The sequence below is a fragment of the Macaca nemestrina genome, chromosome 11 (assembly GCF_043159975.1).
Source record: "Macaca nemestrina isolate mMacNem1 chromosome 11, mMacNem.hap1, whole genome shotgun sequence".
NCBI classification, from domain to species: Eukaryota; Metazoa; Chordata; class Mammalia; order Primates; family Cercopithecidae; genus Macaca; species Macaca nemestrina.
The window spans coordinates 130,092,916-130,111,787 of record NC_092135.1 but is presented as its reverse complement, the minus strand read 5'-3'; the positions used below and the strand labels follow the sequence as shown (position 1 = coordinate 130,111,787).

The 18,872-nt window shown below is 42.3% G+C and overlaps 1 protein-coding gene and 1 pseudogene across 1 annotated transcript in view; one reads left to right on the top strand and one right to left on the bottom strand.

Moving 5' to 3' along the window:
* Window positions 1–18,872, bottom strand: part of LOC105473922 (DIS3 like 3'-5' exoribonuclease 2) — a 374,047-nt gene that overhangs the window by 296,694 nt on the left and 58,481 nt on the right. Inside the window, 4 exon segments of the mRNA XM_071073554.1 lie at window positions 10–111; window positions 6,055–6,108; window positions 17,148–17,305; window positions 17,841–17,985. Coding sequence (XP_070929655.1) covers window positions 10–111; window positions 6,055–6,108; window positions 17,148–17,305; window positions 17,841–17,892 — 366 coding nt within the window. The 5' untranslated portion in view covers window positions 17,893–17,985.
* LOC105473995 (protein GPR108 pseudogene) lies at window positions 13,838–15,115 on the top strand (annotated as a pseudogene).

Below are 18,872 nucleotides of genomic sequence, written 5' to 3'. Positions count from 1 at the left end.
TTAACTCACCTTCCACTGCTCCTCGGGAAGTAGTTTCACGACCACCAGATCCCCATTTAAGGCTCTATTACGAGCAACAACCCCATCAATAAAAATGTCTCGATCACCATCCTAGGTTGGAAAAAGAAATAAGACAATAGTGAGCTTAAAAACACATAAAGCAAAAAACAGATTGCATGCTTTCATAACTGAAATAGAAAACAGCAAGTTATTCTTAGGCTATCCTTTTTTGTATTAAATAAAGCATGTTGATACCTTTTTAATACTAAATGAATTTTTAACATATCAAGGGCCGGGCGCGGTGGCTCAAGCCTGTAATCCCAGCACTTTGGGAGGCCGAGACGGGCGGATCACGAGGTCAGGAGATCGAGACCATCCTGGCTAATATGGTGAAACCCCGTCTCTACTAAAAATACAAAAAACTAGCCGGGCGAGGTGGTGGGCGCCTGTAGTCCCAGCTACTCGGGAGGCTGAAGCAGGAGAATGGCGTAAACCCGGGAGGCGGAGCTTGCAGTGAGCTGAGATCCGGCCACTGCACTCCAGCCTGGGCGACAAAGCGAGACTCCGTCTCAAAAAAAAAAAAAAAAAAAAAAAAAAACCATATCAAGGAAGTATAAAAATAGAAGGTATGCAAGAGAACAGAAGAGGAACAACATAGAATCTCCCGCAAGAAAACAAACTGAGGGCAGGAGCAGCAATGGTTCTAAGATTTGGGCTCTCTAGGAGGAAACCAGCAAATTCATAATGGCCCCCAAAAAAGTGGCAGAGAGTGTAAGTTGTGGTTGTTTTTATGGAGACCTAAGCAGAGGGCAAAGAAGAGAAAGAAAGAGATGTAATATGAGGTTCATCACATGATCTTCACACTCTACCGACTGTGCCAACTTAGGACCACTGTGAACTCCAGACAATGAACACAAGGTACAGACACTTTCATCCTCACTCACTCAGAAACAAACCACTTTAAATAATGTGGCTCCCCAGTGAACTCCCCAAGTGTCAACTTCTTGGCTTAAATAGGTGCCAGAGTCTTCTTAGTAATCCAAATTACTTTGTAATTTTAAATAAACAAAATAGCTAAGGAAATGCAGGCCTTCTGCAGCAGTCAGGGTTCCTGAGAAAATGAAATATTTTCAAAATGTTTCACCAACAAACATGTACTCTTATCCTTCTTTTCTCTACAAGTTTATATGATGTGCTCTTTTTCAGAGAATAAGAAAGAAGTAAAATACTTTTTCTTACAGGAGATGACAGCAAAAGGGTCTGGAAAACCATCACTCAAATTTTTCTAATAGGGACACCTGACATAGATAAGATTTAACATAACACTCAATGGACTGAAGGTGATTACTATGAAACTTTAGTTAAAGTTAAAATTAATATCCCAAAATCACCAAATCAAAAAGGCGGGGGGGGGGTAGATTTTAGTCACTCAGCATTTTTTACAGTTTCCACTTATAAACCATTAGAGATCTTCTAGAACAGTTTTTCTGCTCAATTTCCAGTTTAGCTATGGGCTGACAGCTGTGGCCTGCACACTCTGCCAAAACCGACCCCACCCTAGTCCCCGAGGAAAAGCTACTGTGTTAGCCACAAAACATGACTGTAGTTGACCTCTTGACAAGCTTCTCAGAGAGACCTGGAAGAGACAGCCAGTAAACAGAGAGTGAACAACTGAAATATGGCACATCACCATCTATTGCTGCCTTTTGCAATTCAAAAAGCAATAGGATCTCTCAGACCTCCTTGGAATGAAAAGTGGGCTGTTTGGAGGTCACCCTAACCCATACTCATGTGTCAAACATATGCAATGAAATGCCTCTATTATAAGCAGCTACAACCACCCTTTGGCAGCGCAGAGATTTCAGATTGATAGGATGACAGTACCATCACCTTACAATCCCAGGAAACTAAGGAAAGCAGGGCTCAGTTGAACCTAGGACAACACAAAAATCTATAGCTACTGCATCACTACTCAGCTCTTCCTTGATTCATTCAGAAGACTGATCTGTCGCTGAATCTCTTATTTTAAAGATACTAAGCTTGGGAACTGCTCAATAGTAAAAGTTCGAGTCATCTCTTTTAACCACTTTTTAAGGCCAAATATTTCAGCTCTTTGTTTGAACGCCAGAAGTCTTGTTCTACCCATCAGAAAGAATAATAGGTAATAGAAAAAAAAAGAAAGAAAAATAGATAATGAACATCCCTGGAGGAAAAATAAAGGAACTGGGAGAAGGGCATGGGTAGTCAGACTAAAGACTTAGGGGACTGTAGGAAGGAAGACAACACAAGTATGCCACGATGGTCATAGCATCCTTCATTGATGAAACAGTCCCCTTTGGACCAAAAATAAATTCCATCGCTGTACAAAGGGTGCCTTCTATGACAAGATGCATTAAAAAGTTAGAGAGCTTCTTAGATTTACATAATTCAGAATAGAAACTGTGCTTTTTAAAAATGACAGGTTTTTCCATCTGATCAATTTTCTCCTCTTTATCCTATCCCCAAATAGGATAAAAGGCCTGTCAATAATATCATTTTATCTTGGTTTGCTTGAAAGTCACGACTTTACTCACATTCTGTATTTCATTTTTATTGAGAACCTCACAAAACTAGCAAGTACACGTAAGTTATTCATCTCGTATAGTTTAGATGTGTCATGAATTGAAAACCAACTTTCTGTCAGTAGAAATTATAATGAACCTAAGTCAAGTTCCCCCAGAACAAAGTATTATTTTATACCTGATGATTAATTCACTGTTCTTCACCTGTTGACCCAGGGAGATATTTTAGTATAGCAAATGACATTGTGTAAATTCACAACCACTTTTAAAGTCAGTAAGAGCAAACCTAAATAATTTAATCAAATCTCTACTTTTGTCTCTCTAAAAACTTTAGAATGTGAGGAACATTCGACAACATTTAGTCCATCCCCTCATTTTACAAATGAGGAAGCCACTGTATGTCCTACTGTCAGAGCAAAAGCCTCATCTTCTGTCATATTCATTCCTGCCTTTATGCTCCTAGCTTAAGCCAGTAACAGTTAGGCCCTGGTTCTGACATTCTACTTCCCAGTCTATCTGTGGGCATTTTTCATCCCATATATTTTATATTTGTCATAAAATGAAAATCAACTTTCTATCAGTAGAAGTTATAATGAACCTAAGTCAAGTTTCCAGTTAATACAAGTTCATATTTGACATGGATATGAGCTATGTATACTCAGAAATCTAGACCACAGTTGGTTGTGGGCTTTATATATGAGTAATCTGTTGCCTCTATTATTGCCCTTTTCAATTGCTTTCTATAATGCTCCTGAAAACTGAAACCCACAAAGCAAGACTGTAGGACTGTTCCCGTGTCCAAAACCAGAGTGTCTACAATCACTTGCAACGGGCCTTGATTGGCAGCTCTTATGATCTATTCTTAATTACCGAGAGGTGAATTGTTTTTCTCTCTCTGAGACACTATCACTACTCAAGCGGGAGCCAAATAAAAGAATAAAAGAAGCATAGAAATAAGCCAATCCTAATATCGCAACTGTCTAAAAATTTCTAAATACGACATAGCAAGAATACAATTTTAAGTAGGAGAGCAACTATGAGCTTTTAAAACATCACCACCTTTTGCTTTTGCTTCTTAGCTTTCTTTAACAAGCCAGGTTAAACCATGGAGATACATCATTTGCAGATGTAAATTACATGAATTTAGCTTGCAGGAACCATAGCAACTCTGCTCTGGCTCTGCTCCAGCCACACCCCTCCCCATCAGACAAGGAGTTCACAGGGCCAAATGGATGTGCTTCCCTAAAATAAGCAGCCCCAAGCCTACCTCCAGGACATATACAGGCACTCCCCCATCACCGGAGGCACCCCCTCAACATGGCGGCTGGCTAAAGAACAGGTATTTCTAATGGGTATGGACATAGCTTAGATATGTGGGACAGGATGCCCACGTTTGTGCATAAAAGGGCCCTCACTGAATGCAAGGGAGTCACAAGGGGACAGGCAGCTAGCACCGAGAAGGGAAGAGGGGCAAGCTAGAGGTGGAGACATGCTTCAGCATGGAGCTGCAAGAAATCTGAGAATTCTACATTTGAACTCAGGTATATGAAGGTGTATTTGGCAAGGAATATATAGAATAATATATTTTACTTGATGGTGGGTGTGAGGTCTAACTTATCAATATTTGATTTAAGGTATGTGTGCCTTCTTTTCTACTTCTGTCCTAGGTCCCACACTTGGTAGGAGCCAGCCCAATAGGGATTTAACTTAGGGAAATCCTATACCGTGTATTCAGGCAAGAGAGGGAGCAGCAAAATTTTCAGAATGCTGTAGTTCCCCTTATCATTGCCATCAACAAGAGCAAACTTAAGCATGCACAAGAGACAAGAGGTCTGAGTCTACCAGTTCCCAGCTGCCTCTTAAGATGAACTAACTATATCGAGTGATATTTTCATGCTTAAAAATCTGTGTCTCTCATACATGAGCGCTCCTAATACAATCAAGTTCCTTCAACTGGTATATTCTTGAAGAAACAGTTATGCTTTCTTTATGGGAAAAAAACATTGGTTATGCAGGGCATACTGAGAGACGGTTTATCCGCCTCCAACATAGCACCTTCCTAAGAGATTTTCACGGGTAGTTTTTATGATTCCTGGATGTAAATTTAACCTTATGAGCAAACTCTGGAAACTAATACATATGTAAACTGCACTTCTAGTATATGCGAGAACTGCTCTTGCAGCCAAGTTACCACCTCAAAGCTGACCCTCAATTCTACAACCCAATTTTACAACTCAAGTTCCAGGGTCAAGACATAAGCCATTTTCTCTCACGGGAACAGAATATGACTGAGAAAGAGTAATGTGAATGCCAGTGATACCTTTTATCTGATTCAATGGGTAAGACTTGAACTTGGATGCAATGCGAGTCCCTGGATTTCAAAGGCAGGGGAAAAGGACTAAACTGAGCTTGACAGTAGGTCATAAGGTTATTGTAACAAAAACAGTAATATCACTTGAGCATATAAAATCTGAAATGTTCCAAAATATAAAACTTTTGGGCACTGACCTGACACTCAAAGAAAATGCTCACTGGAGCATTTTGGATTTCAGTGTAAGTATGTAATGTAAATATTCCAAAATAAAAAAAAAAATTCCAAATCCAAAATACTTCTGGTCCCAAGTGTTTCAAATAAGGGGTGCTCAATCTGTAATAACAACATTTATAAAGTACATGACTGAACCTATATTCTCACTAAACTTACTGTCATTTAAACTAATAAAATATGTTAATTAAAATATATGTATTCCATTTCATCATCTATAAGCATAAGTTTGGTCTCTTTCACTGTGAAAAATCTACGATTCTATAGCTATTCTATTTATGGTATCCTGGAAAAGTTAGGTCAGGAATTTAAGAATATTGCTCTCCTAGTTTTGCTCAATCAAACCTTCTCTAGAGAACTGCTGCTAACTATATGTCAGTGTGAACTTGATTTAAGTGGAAAGAGCCTCTTAAAATGAGTCATAAATGTAAGAAAGGATCTAAAGGACCCAACGGTAAAGAGCCTTGTATGAAGCTCTATCACCTGCACGAAAGTGAAGTGAGAAACTCTGACCCCCCGCAAAAAAAAGCATTACACATTATTTTTGGACAAATGTTCAGATTAGCTCATGAAATAGATCCATAGTAGATAGCATATTTGTTTAGGAAAGATTAACTTAAATCAGTGGAAAAAATCATAAATCCTTTTAAGCCATAAACCAAGGGCGTTCAATTACACAAACTGGTGGGTAGTCTGCCTGGGTCCAGCTGCTCTTTGCAGCCTTGTAACAAATGCCATCCGTTTCATTTGGCATGCGATTTTAAGACTGGCAGAAGGGGTTTTTAACCAAAAGAAAATTTTGTTTATTTAAATTTGAAACAAATCTTTGCCCATCCTCAATTTTGCTTCACTACTCTGCTTTTTAGTTAGAATATATGATTTCAGTTTCAGAGCACATCTAAAAAATGAAATGTGACATTAAGTTTATTATAAATTTATTGAACTTACCGGGGAAGGAATGAAGGCTTCATGAAACTTCTTTGGATTAATTCTCAATACACCCTTTAAAACAAAAAAATAAAGCTTGTGAAAATCTAGCTATATATTTATGATTTTTCCATATGTATGTTATTCTCCAATAAAAAGTTTTAAAATTAAACAGTTCAATTGAGAAAACAAGTTAGATGTATAAGAACTGTTCATTAAATGCAGGAAACACAATTTCTGTTGATATCTGAAATAGAGGGTTCCATCAAAAACAGAAAGCTTAGACTGGCACCTTGGTGTGAACAAGCAAAGGTAAGGAACAAGAGAGCCTGGCATAGAGTGGGAAAGTGGCAACTATTAGACTTTTAGGTGCCCCTATATGCTAGTCTTCAAATTTAAACCTTGACTTTACAAACCAGATTACCTGGGGATTGTGTCTCACTATATAAAGGCCTTTTTTTTTTTTCTCCCAGTTCCAAGACCTTTCCACAATTGCTTGTTTCTGTGACAATTTTCAAAGTGATACAGGTTGATTTCCAACCTAGATACTGAGCCTTAAGAAACTGGATGCATTATTTTTTACTGTGGCCCCTCTGCAGAGCTGAATGAGTCAATAATTCAAAATGGCCATAACCAGCTCTTAATGCAAACTGGAATCCTGGCTCCAACAGCCAGGCCACCCAGTCTGCCTTCAACTTCATGTTATTCCAGCACCAAATCAGGGTCTGCTTCTATTTACACACAGGGGTGCAGGTGGGGGCCTCTTCAATAGCAGTTCAGTATTTCAGGCTCTTGCAGGAAGCTGTAATGCTCCCCAGGTTCCAGCTGTAGTCTCAGGACACTGGAACACATGGATGGAAGCAGTTATTTTTCTAACAGCCAAACTCAAAGGATATCTCGAGAAAGTGTTTTAAATAACATTTCCCCCTAAACCGTTTAAAGACTCAAAGATACATAATTAACAAAACAGGCAAGGGCATAAAATAAAGCAGAAAATAATTTCCTTCTGTGCTGTACCATGTTTAAATTACAAATGTAATTCAAATAGACTACTCAAATAGACTACTACAAATGATCATTCAGTCCTTAATTCAACAATTAATTATTGAGTACTGACTATATTCAAGACCCTGAGACACACTGATGGGGAAGATAATGATTAAGCTCAGTCCCTATTTTAAATGAAAACATAAACCAGAGGTACAGCTTACTTTCATAGCGAGGGCACCAGAAGAGGCTTCAGAGATGGTGTCTGACCTAGTCCTTTACAGAAGAGCAAAATTTGCAAATAAATCAGATGAGAAGTATAGTAGAGGACACTGTGTTAGCAAAAGTGGTTAAGAGGGCACTCACTAACTCTTCTCCATTGTGCAATAACTCTGCCTAGCACAGAAGAGGGAGGGACCAGGAGATAAGGTTGGCAAAGCTTCCCAAGGCCAGTCCCTTGTTAAGAGGTCACAGTAAATCCACTTCTAGACAGCTGTTTCTTGTTGAGGGAAGGAGGGAAAAAACTTACATTTATCCTAAATATTCATCCACTCACTCAACAAATATTTCCTAACAAATAGCATGGCAGGCACCACGTCAAGTGATGGGGTAAAAGGGAGACTAACAACAGACAGTCTCTACCGTCACACAGCTGACAGTCTCATGAGGGGAAGAGACTCCAAACAAACGAAAGTCAGTTCATTGAAATTAAATGTTTAACAATTTCATTTGCTGATTCCAGATGCTTTTCTCTGGCCTAAGTTTTTTTTCCAATTCCTATTCTTCTATCATCCCTTGTAGCTCAGTGAATGGTTAGCAAATGAAGAAGTACGGAGATGAGAATGCCTCTAGCTTTGAAAATGTCTTTAATCGCACGGCACTCAGACAGGTTAGGCTGGGCCCAGGGAAAAGAGGCAGGTTGCTCAAGGCTGCATCCAGGCTCTATTCAAAAGAAAAGGTATTAAAAAGGCCTTGAAGATTTTACCCTTGATTCTCTATCCCAAACTTCCCAATATATACAAAAGGACACAAGGAAGAAGAGAAACCTTGTTCCACAATAGCATTTGTAAATTTGACTGAAGCATAACTCTGAAGAACTGGACCTCAGAAACACAGCCCTTGAGAGAATGCAGATCACACTAAGAAAGCAGAAACTCCCCAGAGCTCCGCAGCAGACCAGAGTTGTTCCTATAGCCTGAGAGAAGCAGTTGACAGTAAAGTCTGTCAAAAACAATGGTCTTTTAACCAAAGGATACTTCCCACAGATGTCTTGTCTTACTCACCTACAAAAGTCCAAGGCTTTCATTTCTTTTTTTTTGAGACGGAGTCTCGCTGTCTCCCAGGCTGGAGTGCAGTGGCCGGATCTCAGCTCACTGCAAGCTCCGCCTCCTGGGTTCACGCCATTCTCCTGCCTCAGCCTCCCAAGTAGCTGGGACTACAGGCGCCCGACACCACGCCCGGCTAATTTTTTGTATTTTTAGTAGAGACGGGGTTTCACCATGTTAGTCAGGATGGTCTCAATCTCCTGACCTCATGATCCGCCCACCTTGGCCTCCCAAAGTGCTGGGATTACAGGTGTGAGCCACCGTGCCCGGCTGGCTTTCATTTCTATAGCCATCCCCTAATCTGACCCAATTGCCCATCTCCCATCTTCTTCCTAAAGCACTTCCCTAGGCCTGGAACTTGATCAGTGAGAATCCCATAGCCTCCATCTCTTCTCCGGATGCTCCTGATTCTTCCCCTTAATCGAAACCTGGCTGTTCTCTGATGTTATTGCTTCCCTGAGTGCTCTCAAAGGGTGTCTATTTTATCTCTCATAACCCATATATCTCAGGGACCAGGTGAGGAAGGGCCCTTTGCTTTCCCATCATGGCTTTAAAAGTATTTTTTCCTCCAATCTCTTTCAAAAATCCCAGATCCTTTGCAGTTCATATCATTAGCACCTCCTTGGTGCTGTCATCCTCAAGCTTACAGGTGGGTCAAAGCTCCAATTCACTAACATTTTGACTAGCAGCTCACTGCCTTCCTCTCTATCCTTACTCCCATATATATTTTTGGGACTTCACATCCATGTTGAAGACCAAGCAACCCCAGCCTGTCACTCTAACTACCATTTGCTCTTCTACCCCACCTACTCTCTCCCATCTTCACTGCCTGGATCCCGTCAGCACTACTAATGACACCACTTAAAAAAAAAAAATTCAAATATCACACTTTCCGATGGCAGTCTTTTGTCTACTTATGGTAAAAACCCCATTTCAACAACTCTTCAATTTCACTAAGATCTCCAACCCAAAGCTGTGACCACGTGTCACCATTCATTGTCCTCCCACTGTTTACTCCCTTCTCTAGCAACCTAATTGCCATGGCCTGTCATTATCACTTAACCTTGCAAATCCTAAACAAACCTCTTACTCTGATATTCAACCAGCAAAAGACCTTGAAGATTTTACCCTTGATTCTCTACTCTCAACTAACCCCAGCTATCTGCTTTCTCACTTCCTGTACCCAAGGAGCTAAACAGTACCATAGAAAAACACCACACAACTGGGCTAAATCAGTCTAACTGGCAATCACAAACATACTGTATTTGGCTTGAGAGTCCTTAAAACTGAGGAATTTCACACATATAAAATACATAGTTCCAGATATTCTTGAAAAATCGTAAGATCTAACAGCTTTGGACAGGGTTCTCCAAATGACAGCAACCACCTAACCTGAATAACAGACGCTCCTCTTATAGTAATAAAAACAAAACTCAAGTGCCACTTATGCAGGTATATGACGTGCCACACACTCTTGGAAGAGCTTTATATCGATCAGCTAATTTAACCCTCACAACAACCCTATGAGGTAGATACTATTATCCTTGTTTTTACAGAGGAGGAAACTGAGGCACTGAGAGGTTAAAAAAATTGCCCGCTTTCACATCACATTCAAGGTCAGACAGTCTGGCTCCAGAGTCCATGCTCTCCACTACTGTGAACAGCCTCTCTCTCTGTTTGCCACACTCACCACCAGGGCCTCTTCACTCATGTATGCCAGCTGTCCCTCTTACCCAAAAACTCATTCCAACCCTTGCTTTTCTCCGTCTTGGTTAATGGCAACACCAGCCAGCCGCTCAATTCGAAAACTCAGCAAGCGTCAGGGATGCCTCCCTCTGCCTCACCTTCCATATCTCACCCACCAGCATGTCATATCAGTTCTAGCCCCACATCCATCTTCACTGCCACCTTCTTGTTCCCATCTCCATGTTTTCTGACCTGGTTTACTTTGATAGCTTCCTGAGTGGCCTCTCAGCTTCCACTCTAGTCTATTCATCTCACAAACATCATATGTTTTGAATATTGAACATCATATGTTCAACATCATATGTTCAAAGCATGAAACAGATTATTTTCTTCTCCTGCTTAACAGCCTTCAGTGACTTCCTGCTGCTCTTTAAACAAAATCCAATTCTCCAGCATAGCCTAGAGACCCTACATGACTTGGCTGATGCCTAACTCTCCACTTGTCCCATCATATAACTCCCTTTGCTCACAATGTTCCAACAGGCTTCCTTCTCATTTCTCAGAACCACCAAGCCTTCCTCTGCTTGCTGCTGTTCTACTAGCTGAGCTCTCCACCTACGTTCTTCTCCTAATTCTTCAATTGGCTGTTTCATTCTCATCTCAGACAACCCACAGATCATCTCACAGAGGCTTTCCCTAACAACTCTACTAAAGAGGTTCTCTCTATAATCTCTCTCACCTTTCCCATTTCCTTATTAGCAGTGATCAGTCTATAATTTCTTCTCTTTTTCTTTAGTTGTTTTTCCTTACCTCCCCAGTGACTTGCCTAACTTGCTCACTGGTATATGCTTGGCACTGAGTAAGAAGTCAAGAAACATTTGTTGCACTAATTAATTAATGCCTGCAGAGCTGAAGTTCTTTCATCACCCCAAGTATTAATGTTATGAATATCATCTCTCCCTTCTGAGTGACTGGGCATTCCGCTATAACATCACATCTATTCCCCCTCATCTTTAATTCATCCCCAAGTATTCTCCAGCTGACTTTACTCTTCTTAAAAAAAAAAGAGAGAGAGAGAGACAGGGTCTCACTCTGTTGCCCAGGCTGGAGCACAATGGCATGATCATGACTTACCACAGCCTCCAACTCCAGGGCTCAAGTGATCCTCCTGCCTCAGCCTCCCCAGTAGCTAGGAATACAGGTGCACATCACCATGCCTGGCTGATTTTTATTTTGTACAGATGAAGGCTCACTATGTTGCCCAGGCTGGTCTTAAACTTTTGGCCTCAAGCAATCTTCCCACCTCAGCCTTCCAAAGTGCTGGGATTACAGGCGTGAGCCACCACACCCTGCCTGATTTCACTCTTAACAAACGGTTGTTTGTTTGTTAAGAAACTAACAACCAAACTAACAAACAAACAAATGTTTGTTTGTTTGTCCTAGAAACTAGTTCATCCTGTCCTCTATCTTCCTGGACTAGGATTTTTTTAGAGAGCCAATAACAACTTCACACCAATATTCTATTCTAAAAGGAACTCCGACATCATAACTAAGGCAGCTCTGGGGGCTTAGCCTGAACTTCCTTTAGCCAAAGCATCTTTTGGGATCTGAAACAGCCAATTCTACCATCTTCATACCCATGTCACCTTGATCATCACCCTAAACTGGAGCCCCTTCCAGGCTTGTCTATCCCCTACTCTAATCTCTCCCAACATCTCCTATAAAAACCTCTCAGTACTCCCCCCTATGAAGAGAGAAATGAAATACATTTTTTGATGTGAGAATTTTTTTTCAACTTCAAAACTACACATACATGATCATGTGTTACTGTTATTGTCGCTTCAAACACTGGAAACTCACATAGGAAAAAATACGAATGAAATATCAAAGTATTGGTTAAGGTATTGAAAACAAAATAAAAATACTCTACTCCTATTTTTTTTAAATCCCCCTACTATCTCTCGATAAAAGTTTCTTCTCTGGATGGTGAGGAAAAAAAAGAGGTCAAAAGAGATGAATTTGAATACAAAAGTTAACAAAAGTTTCCAAGTATCTCTAATACACTTAATTTTTCTCCATCAGCATTAAAACATCCTTTCTTGTCTGGCCTTTTACCTTACCCAGCAAGGCCTGCACACATAAAGTTTATATCAAGCAGCAGATGGACTCTGTTTCTCTGCCTATGAAAATCTTATTTACAGTGTTGTATATTTCACATGGTGACCTCATATCTGGAACCCATTTCTTTCCCCATCTGCAAAGAACAACTGTTCTCATATGTGGGGGGGAGGTCCTGGCTGCAGAGTCCCATGATGTCACAGGCCAGAAGGAATCACTTACAAACTACTGGGAATTAGAGTTGTTATATTGATCAGATTTTTGTTTTGTTTTATTTGAGTATCAGCAACGAGTGGTTTCAAAAGTGAAAACTAAAAGGGAGCTGAAGCTAATACCATTGCAGAACGCTGTCTCTAGATAGGTATAAATCTATAGCCAAAATTCTAGGCGACTAGTTTTCTTTCAAGTTCTAATGACTAACGTTCCCCCGACTCTTCTTCAAAAGACAGTATCTGGATCCTTTATTCAGTCAATAAGTAAATATTTATTCAATATAAATGTATTAAGCATCAGTCAAATGTCAGGCACTGAGCTAACTTCTGGAATAAGACATGACCTTGCCATCAAGGACATGAACAGTCTACTTGGGGGAAACATAAAAGAAAAAAAATGGTGGTAAGTTTAGAATAAAGGGAAAACAAAAAAGTCAACTACAGGAAAGCACTAACAGCCAACTCTACTTGGAGAATTAAAATGAGGCTTCTCAAAGTGGGTAACATGTAGGCAGGGACTTAAAAGCTAAGCACCATTACATCAAGACAGCGGGAGCGAGCATTCCGAGCACCAGGACCAGCACGCACAGAGTCACAGAGACATCAAGGAGCACAGTTTTCAGAGGAAAAGACTGGAAGCTCAGGGTGAATGGAGGACAGTGCTCCTGGAGGAGAGTGCAAGAGGATGAGAATGGAGAGGCACAATGGGTCCTCCTACATGAAACAGGAGGAGGGCCAAGAAGCTTACAGATAAAATGGTGTTCAGGATATGGGCTGAACGATGAAGAGCAAATGATGGATTAATGAATGGACTAACATCCAAATGCAGCTTCATCTCTCCTAAGAGAGGCCATGTCAAATAAATCCAGGGAAAGCTTTAAAAAAAAGAAACTCCAATAGGGCTGGGTGTGGTGGCTCATGACTGTAATCTCAGCACTTTGGGAGGCTAAGGCAGGAGGATCACTTGAGGTCAGGTCAGCCTAGCCAACAAGGTGAAACCCCATCTCTACTAAAAATACAAAAATTGGGGGACTACACCCCATCCCCCCCGGTTGGGTCTTAGTCCTTTTAATTCTTGGAATCACTTTTGGGGCGCTAAAGACCCTGGAACCACACAGTGGGGTCCTGGGGGAGCTATAGAGTGGGGTCCTCGGGGCACTTAATGGGATTTGGGGGGTTCCACTGAAATGTTGCTCAGAGCTCAACTGGAATCTAAAAGTTCCTTCAGAAGGTGAAGGCCAGGCCCTCCAAGGGGGAGAAGCGAGCAGACATCCAGCTGAACAGCTTCAGTTTCTACACCAACGGCTCCCTGGTGGTGGAGTTGAGCCTCCTGCGGCTGGGCCTCCAGGAAGCAGAAGTCCCTGCTGGTGGGGTTCAGTCTCAGCCAGGTTCGATCTGGCAGAGTTCGCTCCTATTCAACCCGGGATTTCCAGGACTGCCCTCTCCAGAAAAACAGTAGCAGCTTCCTGGTCCTGTTCCTCATCAACACCAAGGATCTGAAGGTCCAGGTGCGAAGTATGGAGAGCAGAAGTTGTTTATCTTTCCCAGGCTCCTCCCCGAAGTGCCCTCCGAACCAGGGCTCCCAAAGCCACAGGCCACAGTCCCCTGCAAGGTGGATGGCGGAGGGACCTCTGCAGCCAGCAAGCCCAAGTCAACACCCGCAGTGCCTCAGGGTCCTAGCGGGAAGGACGAGGAGCTGGTGTTGGGCCTGAGCCACCTCAACAACTCCTACAACTTCAGTTTCCACGTGGTGATCGGCTCTCAGGCGGAAGAAGGCCAGTACAGCCTGAACTTCCACAACTGCAACAATTCAGTGCCAGGAAAGGAGCATCCATTTGACATCACGGTGATGATCCAGGAGAAGAACCCCGATGGCTTCCTGTCGGTGGCGGAGATGCCCCTTTTCAAGCTCTACATAGTCATGTCCGTCTGCTTCCTGGCCGCTGGCATCTTCTGGGTGTCCATCCTCTGCAGGAACATGTACAGCGTCTTCAAGATCCACTGGCTCATGGCGGCCTTGGCCTTCACCAAGAGCATCTCTCTCCTCTTCCATAGTATCAACTACTACTTCATCAACAGCCAGAGCCACCCCATCGAAGGCCTCGCCGTCATGTACTACATCACACACCTGCTGAAGGGTGCCCTTCTCTTCATCACCGTCGCCCTGATCGGCTCAGGTTGGGCCTTCATCAAGTACGTCCTGTCGGATAAGGAGAAGAAGGTCTTTAGGATCATGATCCCCATGCAGGTCCTGGCCAACGTGGCCTACATCGGCATCGAGTCCCGCGAGGAGGGCGCCAGTGACTATGTGCTGTGGAAGGAGATTTTGTTCCTGATGGATCTCATCTGCTGCAGCGCCATCCTGTTTCCCGTAGTCTGGTCCATCTGGCATCTCCAGGACACGTCTGGCACAGATGGGAAGGTGGCGGTGAACCTGGCCAAGCTGAAGCTGTTCCAGCATTACTGTGTCACGGTCATCTGCTACATCTACTTCACCCACATCATCGCCATCCTGTAGCAGGTGGCTGTCCCCTTTCAGTGGCAGTGGCTGTACCAGCTCTTGGTGGAGGGCTCCACCCTGGCCTTCTTCATGCTCATGGGCTACAAGTTCCAGCCCACAGGGACAACCCATACCTGCAGCTGCCCCAGGAGGACGAGGAGGATGTTCAGATGGAACAAGTAATGACCGACTCTGGGTTCGGGGAAGGCCTCTCCAAAGTCAACAAAACAGCCAGCGGGCGGGAACTGTTATGATCACCTCCACATCTCAGACCAAAGGATCCTTCTCCCCCAGCATTTCTCACTCCTGCCCTTCTTCCACAGCGTATGTGGGGAGGAGGAGGGGGTCCATGTGGACCAGGCGCCCAGCTCCCCGGGACCCTGGTTCTCGGACAAGCCCATTTGGAAGAAGAGTCCCTTCCTCCCCCCAAATATTGGGCAGCCCTGTCCTCACTCCAGGACCACCCCTCCCTTCCAGCTATATGTACAATAATGACCAATCTGTTTGGCTAAAATTATATATATATATATATATATATACACAAAAATTAGCCAGGTATGATGGCATGACTAATTTTTTACCTTCTGTAATCCTAGCTACTTGGGAGGCTGAGGTACAAGAATCACTTGAACCCAGGATGCAGAGGCTGCAGTGAGCCAAGACTGCACCACTGCACTCCAGCCTGGGCAACAGAGTGAGACCTTCTAAATAAATAAATAAATAAATAACCACCAAGAGTACTCCAAGAATCAGATAAACCAACTCATTTGTTAAAAGACAATTTTTTTCTTTTTTCCATCGATCACGTGTGCACTTGACCACAGATAAATAGAGAAAGGTAAAGAAAGGTAAAGAAAGAAAGGTAAAGGAAAGAAGGAAGGAAGGAAGAAAGGAAGGAAGGAAGGAAGGAAGGAAGGAAGGAAGGAAGGAAGGAAGGAAGGAAGGAAGGAAGGAAGGAAGGAAGGAAGGAGGGAGGGAGGGAGGGAGGGAGGGAAAAAGAGAGAGAGAAAAGAGAGAGAGAAAAGAGAAAGAAAGAGAGAGAGAGAGAGAGAAAATGAATGACAAAAAGGAAGAGAAGATGATAGCATCCGTAAATTGGTTAGATCTTCAGCCAAAAACACAAATACAGAAGCTGTGCTCTCAGAATAAGAGAAAGTGGAACACAGCATTTTCAAGTGAGCCAGGTAGCACATGGCAATATTTCTATACTAATGAAAGTATTATGAAATAGACTTAATTCACAGAATATGTGGCCCTGCCTCCCTCCCCAGCCTACTAACTGCCTGACGGATTATGCCCAAGGAGGCCTAAGCTGCCATACTCCATGTTGTTTCACAAGTTCACGTTTTTGTTAGCACCACTGCCTCTCCATACCTCCCATACACATATCACTCACCTGATAGGCCCAAACTAGTCATCCCTCAATACCTACCACAAGGGTCACCAACTACAGGAAGCCTCTCCAGAACCTCAGCCTACACAGTTTCCTGCTTTCCCCCCAATATTTTGCCATATACCCTGGTCACCCTTTTATCTGAGCACTTGCCACTTTATCCCCAAATCATCTGTTCACATGACTGCCTCCCACCACTGGGCTGCAAGCTGAAGTACAGCAAGGCAATCTTGTCTACCTCCATCTCAAAGGCACCCATGCTGCACACTCCTAACCATAACTGTTCCTGGCTCACAATGGATGCTCAATAAACATTTGTTCAGCCAAACCACTGAACTAGCTTGTAAACACAGTTTGTAAACTATAAAGCACTCAACAAATACTGTCTATTGTTGTTTACTGCTTCCTTTCCAACCTCATCCATTTTTCTCCATCATTCAGCATCCACATGCTCCAGAAAAACTGATATTCAATGTTTCGTATATCCAAACCCAATTTCTCACTTCTATTGTAGTAGGTCACACTGGTCCCTCCATTTGTAAAGCTCTCTTTTATCTTCACTTATTCAAATTGCACCAATCCATGGCCTGGCTCAAATATGTCACTTCCAATAAAGCATCTCTAGGCAAGCCTAATGGGAAATAGCGGCTCCCTCCTCTCAAATCTCAGAGCGCTTTGCCTGTTCCTGTCTTATGGTGCTTATTACCTCTAAATGTACTGTAGTTCTAAGAAGAACCTGTTACTTCATCATCTCTGTTATGCCATCATAACAGCCCTGCACCTGTTACATCATCACCTCTCTGAAAGCACATAGCACAGAACAGGAAATAGTTTAATAGATTGTTTTGGATTCCACATATTCAGGCAATAGCCTTCCAGTAGATTTTAAGCACCTGGATGAGTGTTCCTCTCTTCAAGCCTTCCGAAACATCCTCCTTGAACATGTAAGTTTCAAATATGCTCTTTTTCTTCCCTCGTGTGGACTTGTTCTTTGACTTTTTGTCACCTGGCGAAGCACCAATGTCATGTGGGCCAGCCACAGTGGACACACCTAGAAACATGAGGCAGCAATCAACTCTTTCCTCAAACATCTGTGTATTTTTAAAACTGGAGATATCATACCTTTTTACAATTATTATTTAAAGAGACCAACAAGAGACTGAAACTCCCTGATGGTGATTTTGAACAATAACAAAAAGGAAAGAGTGGCTAAGAAAACATGAATAAAATATACACAGATGAGACTTGAGTTTTAAATCAGCACAACAACATGGATGGAACATAATGTGAATGATGAGTCCAGTGTTCTTTGCTATTTATATACACAAACTTTTTGAAAATAGAAATTACTAAAAGATTGCCACTTTACTAGAGGAAATTAAACAGTTGTACTTAATACAACAATAAATTAAGATAGCAAGAAACCACATCTAATTCTAGAAAAAATCACACAGGAGAATACTTAACAGGTCACTAAAAGAATTATAGTAGCCCTTAGTCCTAAAAGACACCCTCCACTTCACACCCATTTCACTTTTATTTCAGTTCTCCAGTTATTTAGACAGACTCCATTTTCCTTTTACTACCTCTGGGGGTCCCCAGGGGCCGGAGGTTCATTCTGTAGTCAGGATGGCTCATTATTGGCTCCAAGGTCACTCTTCTCTCCAGATCCAAAGAAACCTCCACTGCTCAGCTCAGAGTTCCCGCCTTGAGCAGCTCTGTTGTCATTCACTGAAACCAAGAAGAGATTGGTAATTGGAGAGCGATTAAGTTGTAGGCTCCTCTGTCCTCTCAGAAATTTAGTATTTCAATGGCAAAGGCAACGTGGTGCCCCTCCTGGGTTCTGGCATAACATTCTCCAGGGCAGTTAGTCAAACACACCATCTGTCTCAAGTTTCTTTTCAAGGCCTTCACCCTCACAAGTACCACTAGACTGCTTCTTTGGGCCACTTCAACTAAACATCTCCACAAATGGGGCAATGATGTGAAAAATAAGGAATCCTGCAGTTCTATTCAGCTTGTGAAATGAACAAAAATATAAAGAAATATAGTTTTGAAAAGTGATATAAAGATCTAGAATCTAAAAGTTGTAATGGAATGGTACTAAACTGGGGTTCAATATGTGGCATTTACTAAGTCCAACTCTGGACAAATGATATACCTCTATGAAACCAAGTTAATTCCTTAGAATCCACCAGCAAAACCTAATTCATTATCACAACTTGATGTCCAAAACTATGCAGGGAACCCCAGATGATTCACACACTTTCAAAACATGGCAATACTGTAATTAGACGTTTCTTCCCCTACTCTTACCTGCCATCACCTCAAACCAGTTGTCTGATGAGAAGCTCAAACAGCTGTGTCTAAGGAATATAAGAGCAGCTGCCAGGATCAGCAGGCTGGAATGTGGGTCCCCGCAGCTGGCCCCTAGCCTTCCACCTGGATGCTGAACATGTCATCACAACTTCTACTTTCTAGTCTCTGATGGCCACCAGCCCAGGAGTCAAGTCTATATTTGAAATTTTTGTGGGCAGCCTAAGTTCCCACAAAATGAATCAAGATGTCATTCTGAACACTAGCTTCTATTTCCTCTATACTTCCCACACACATCCTTC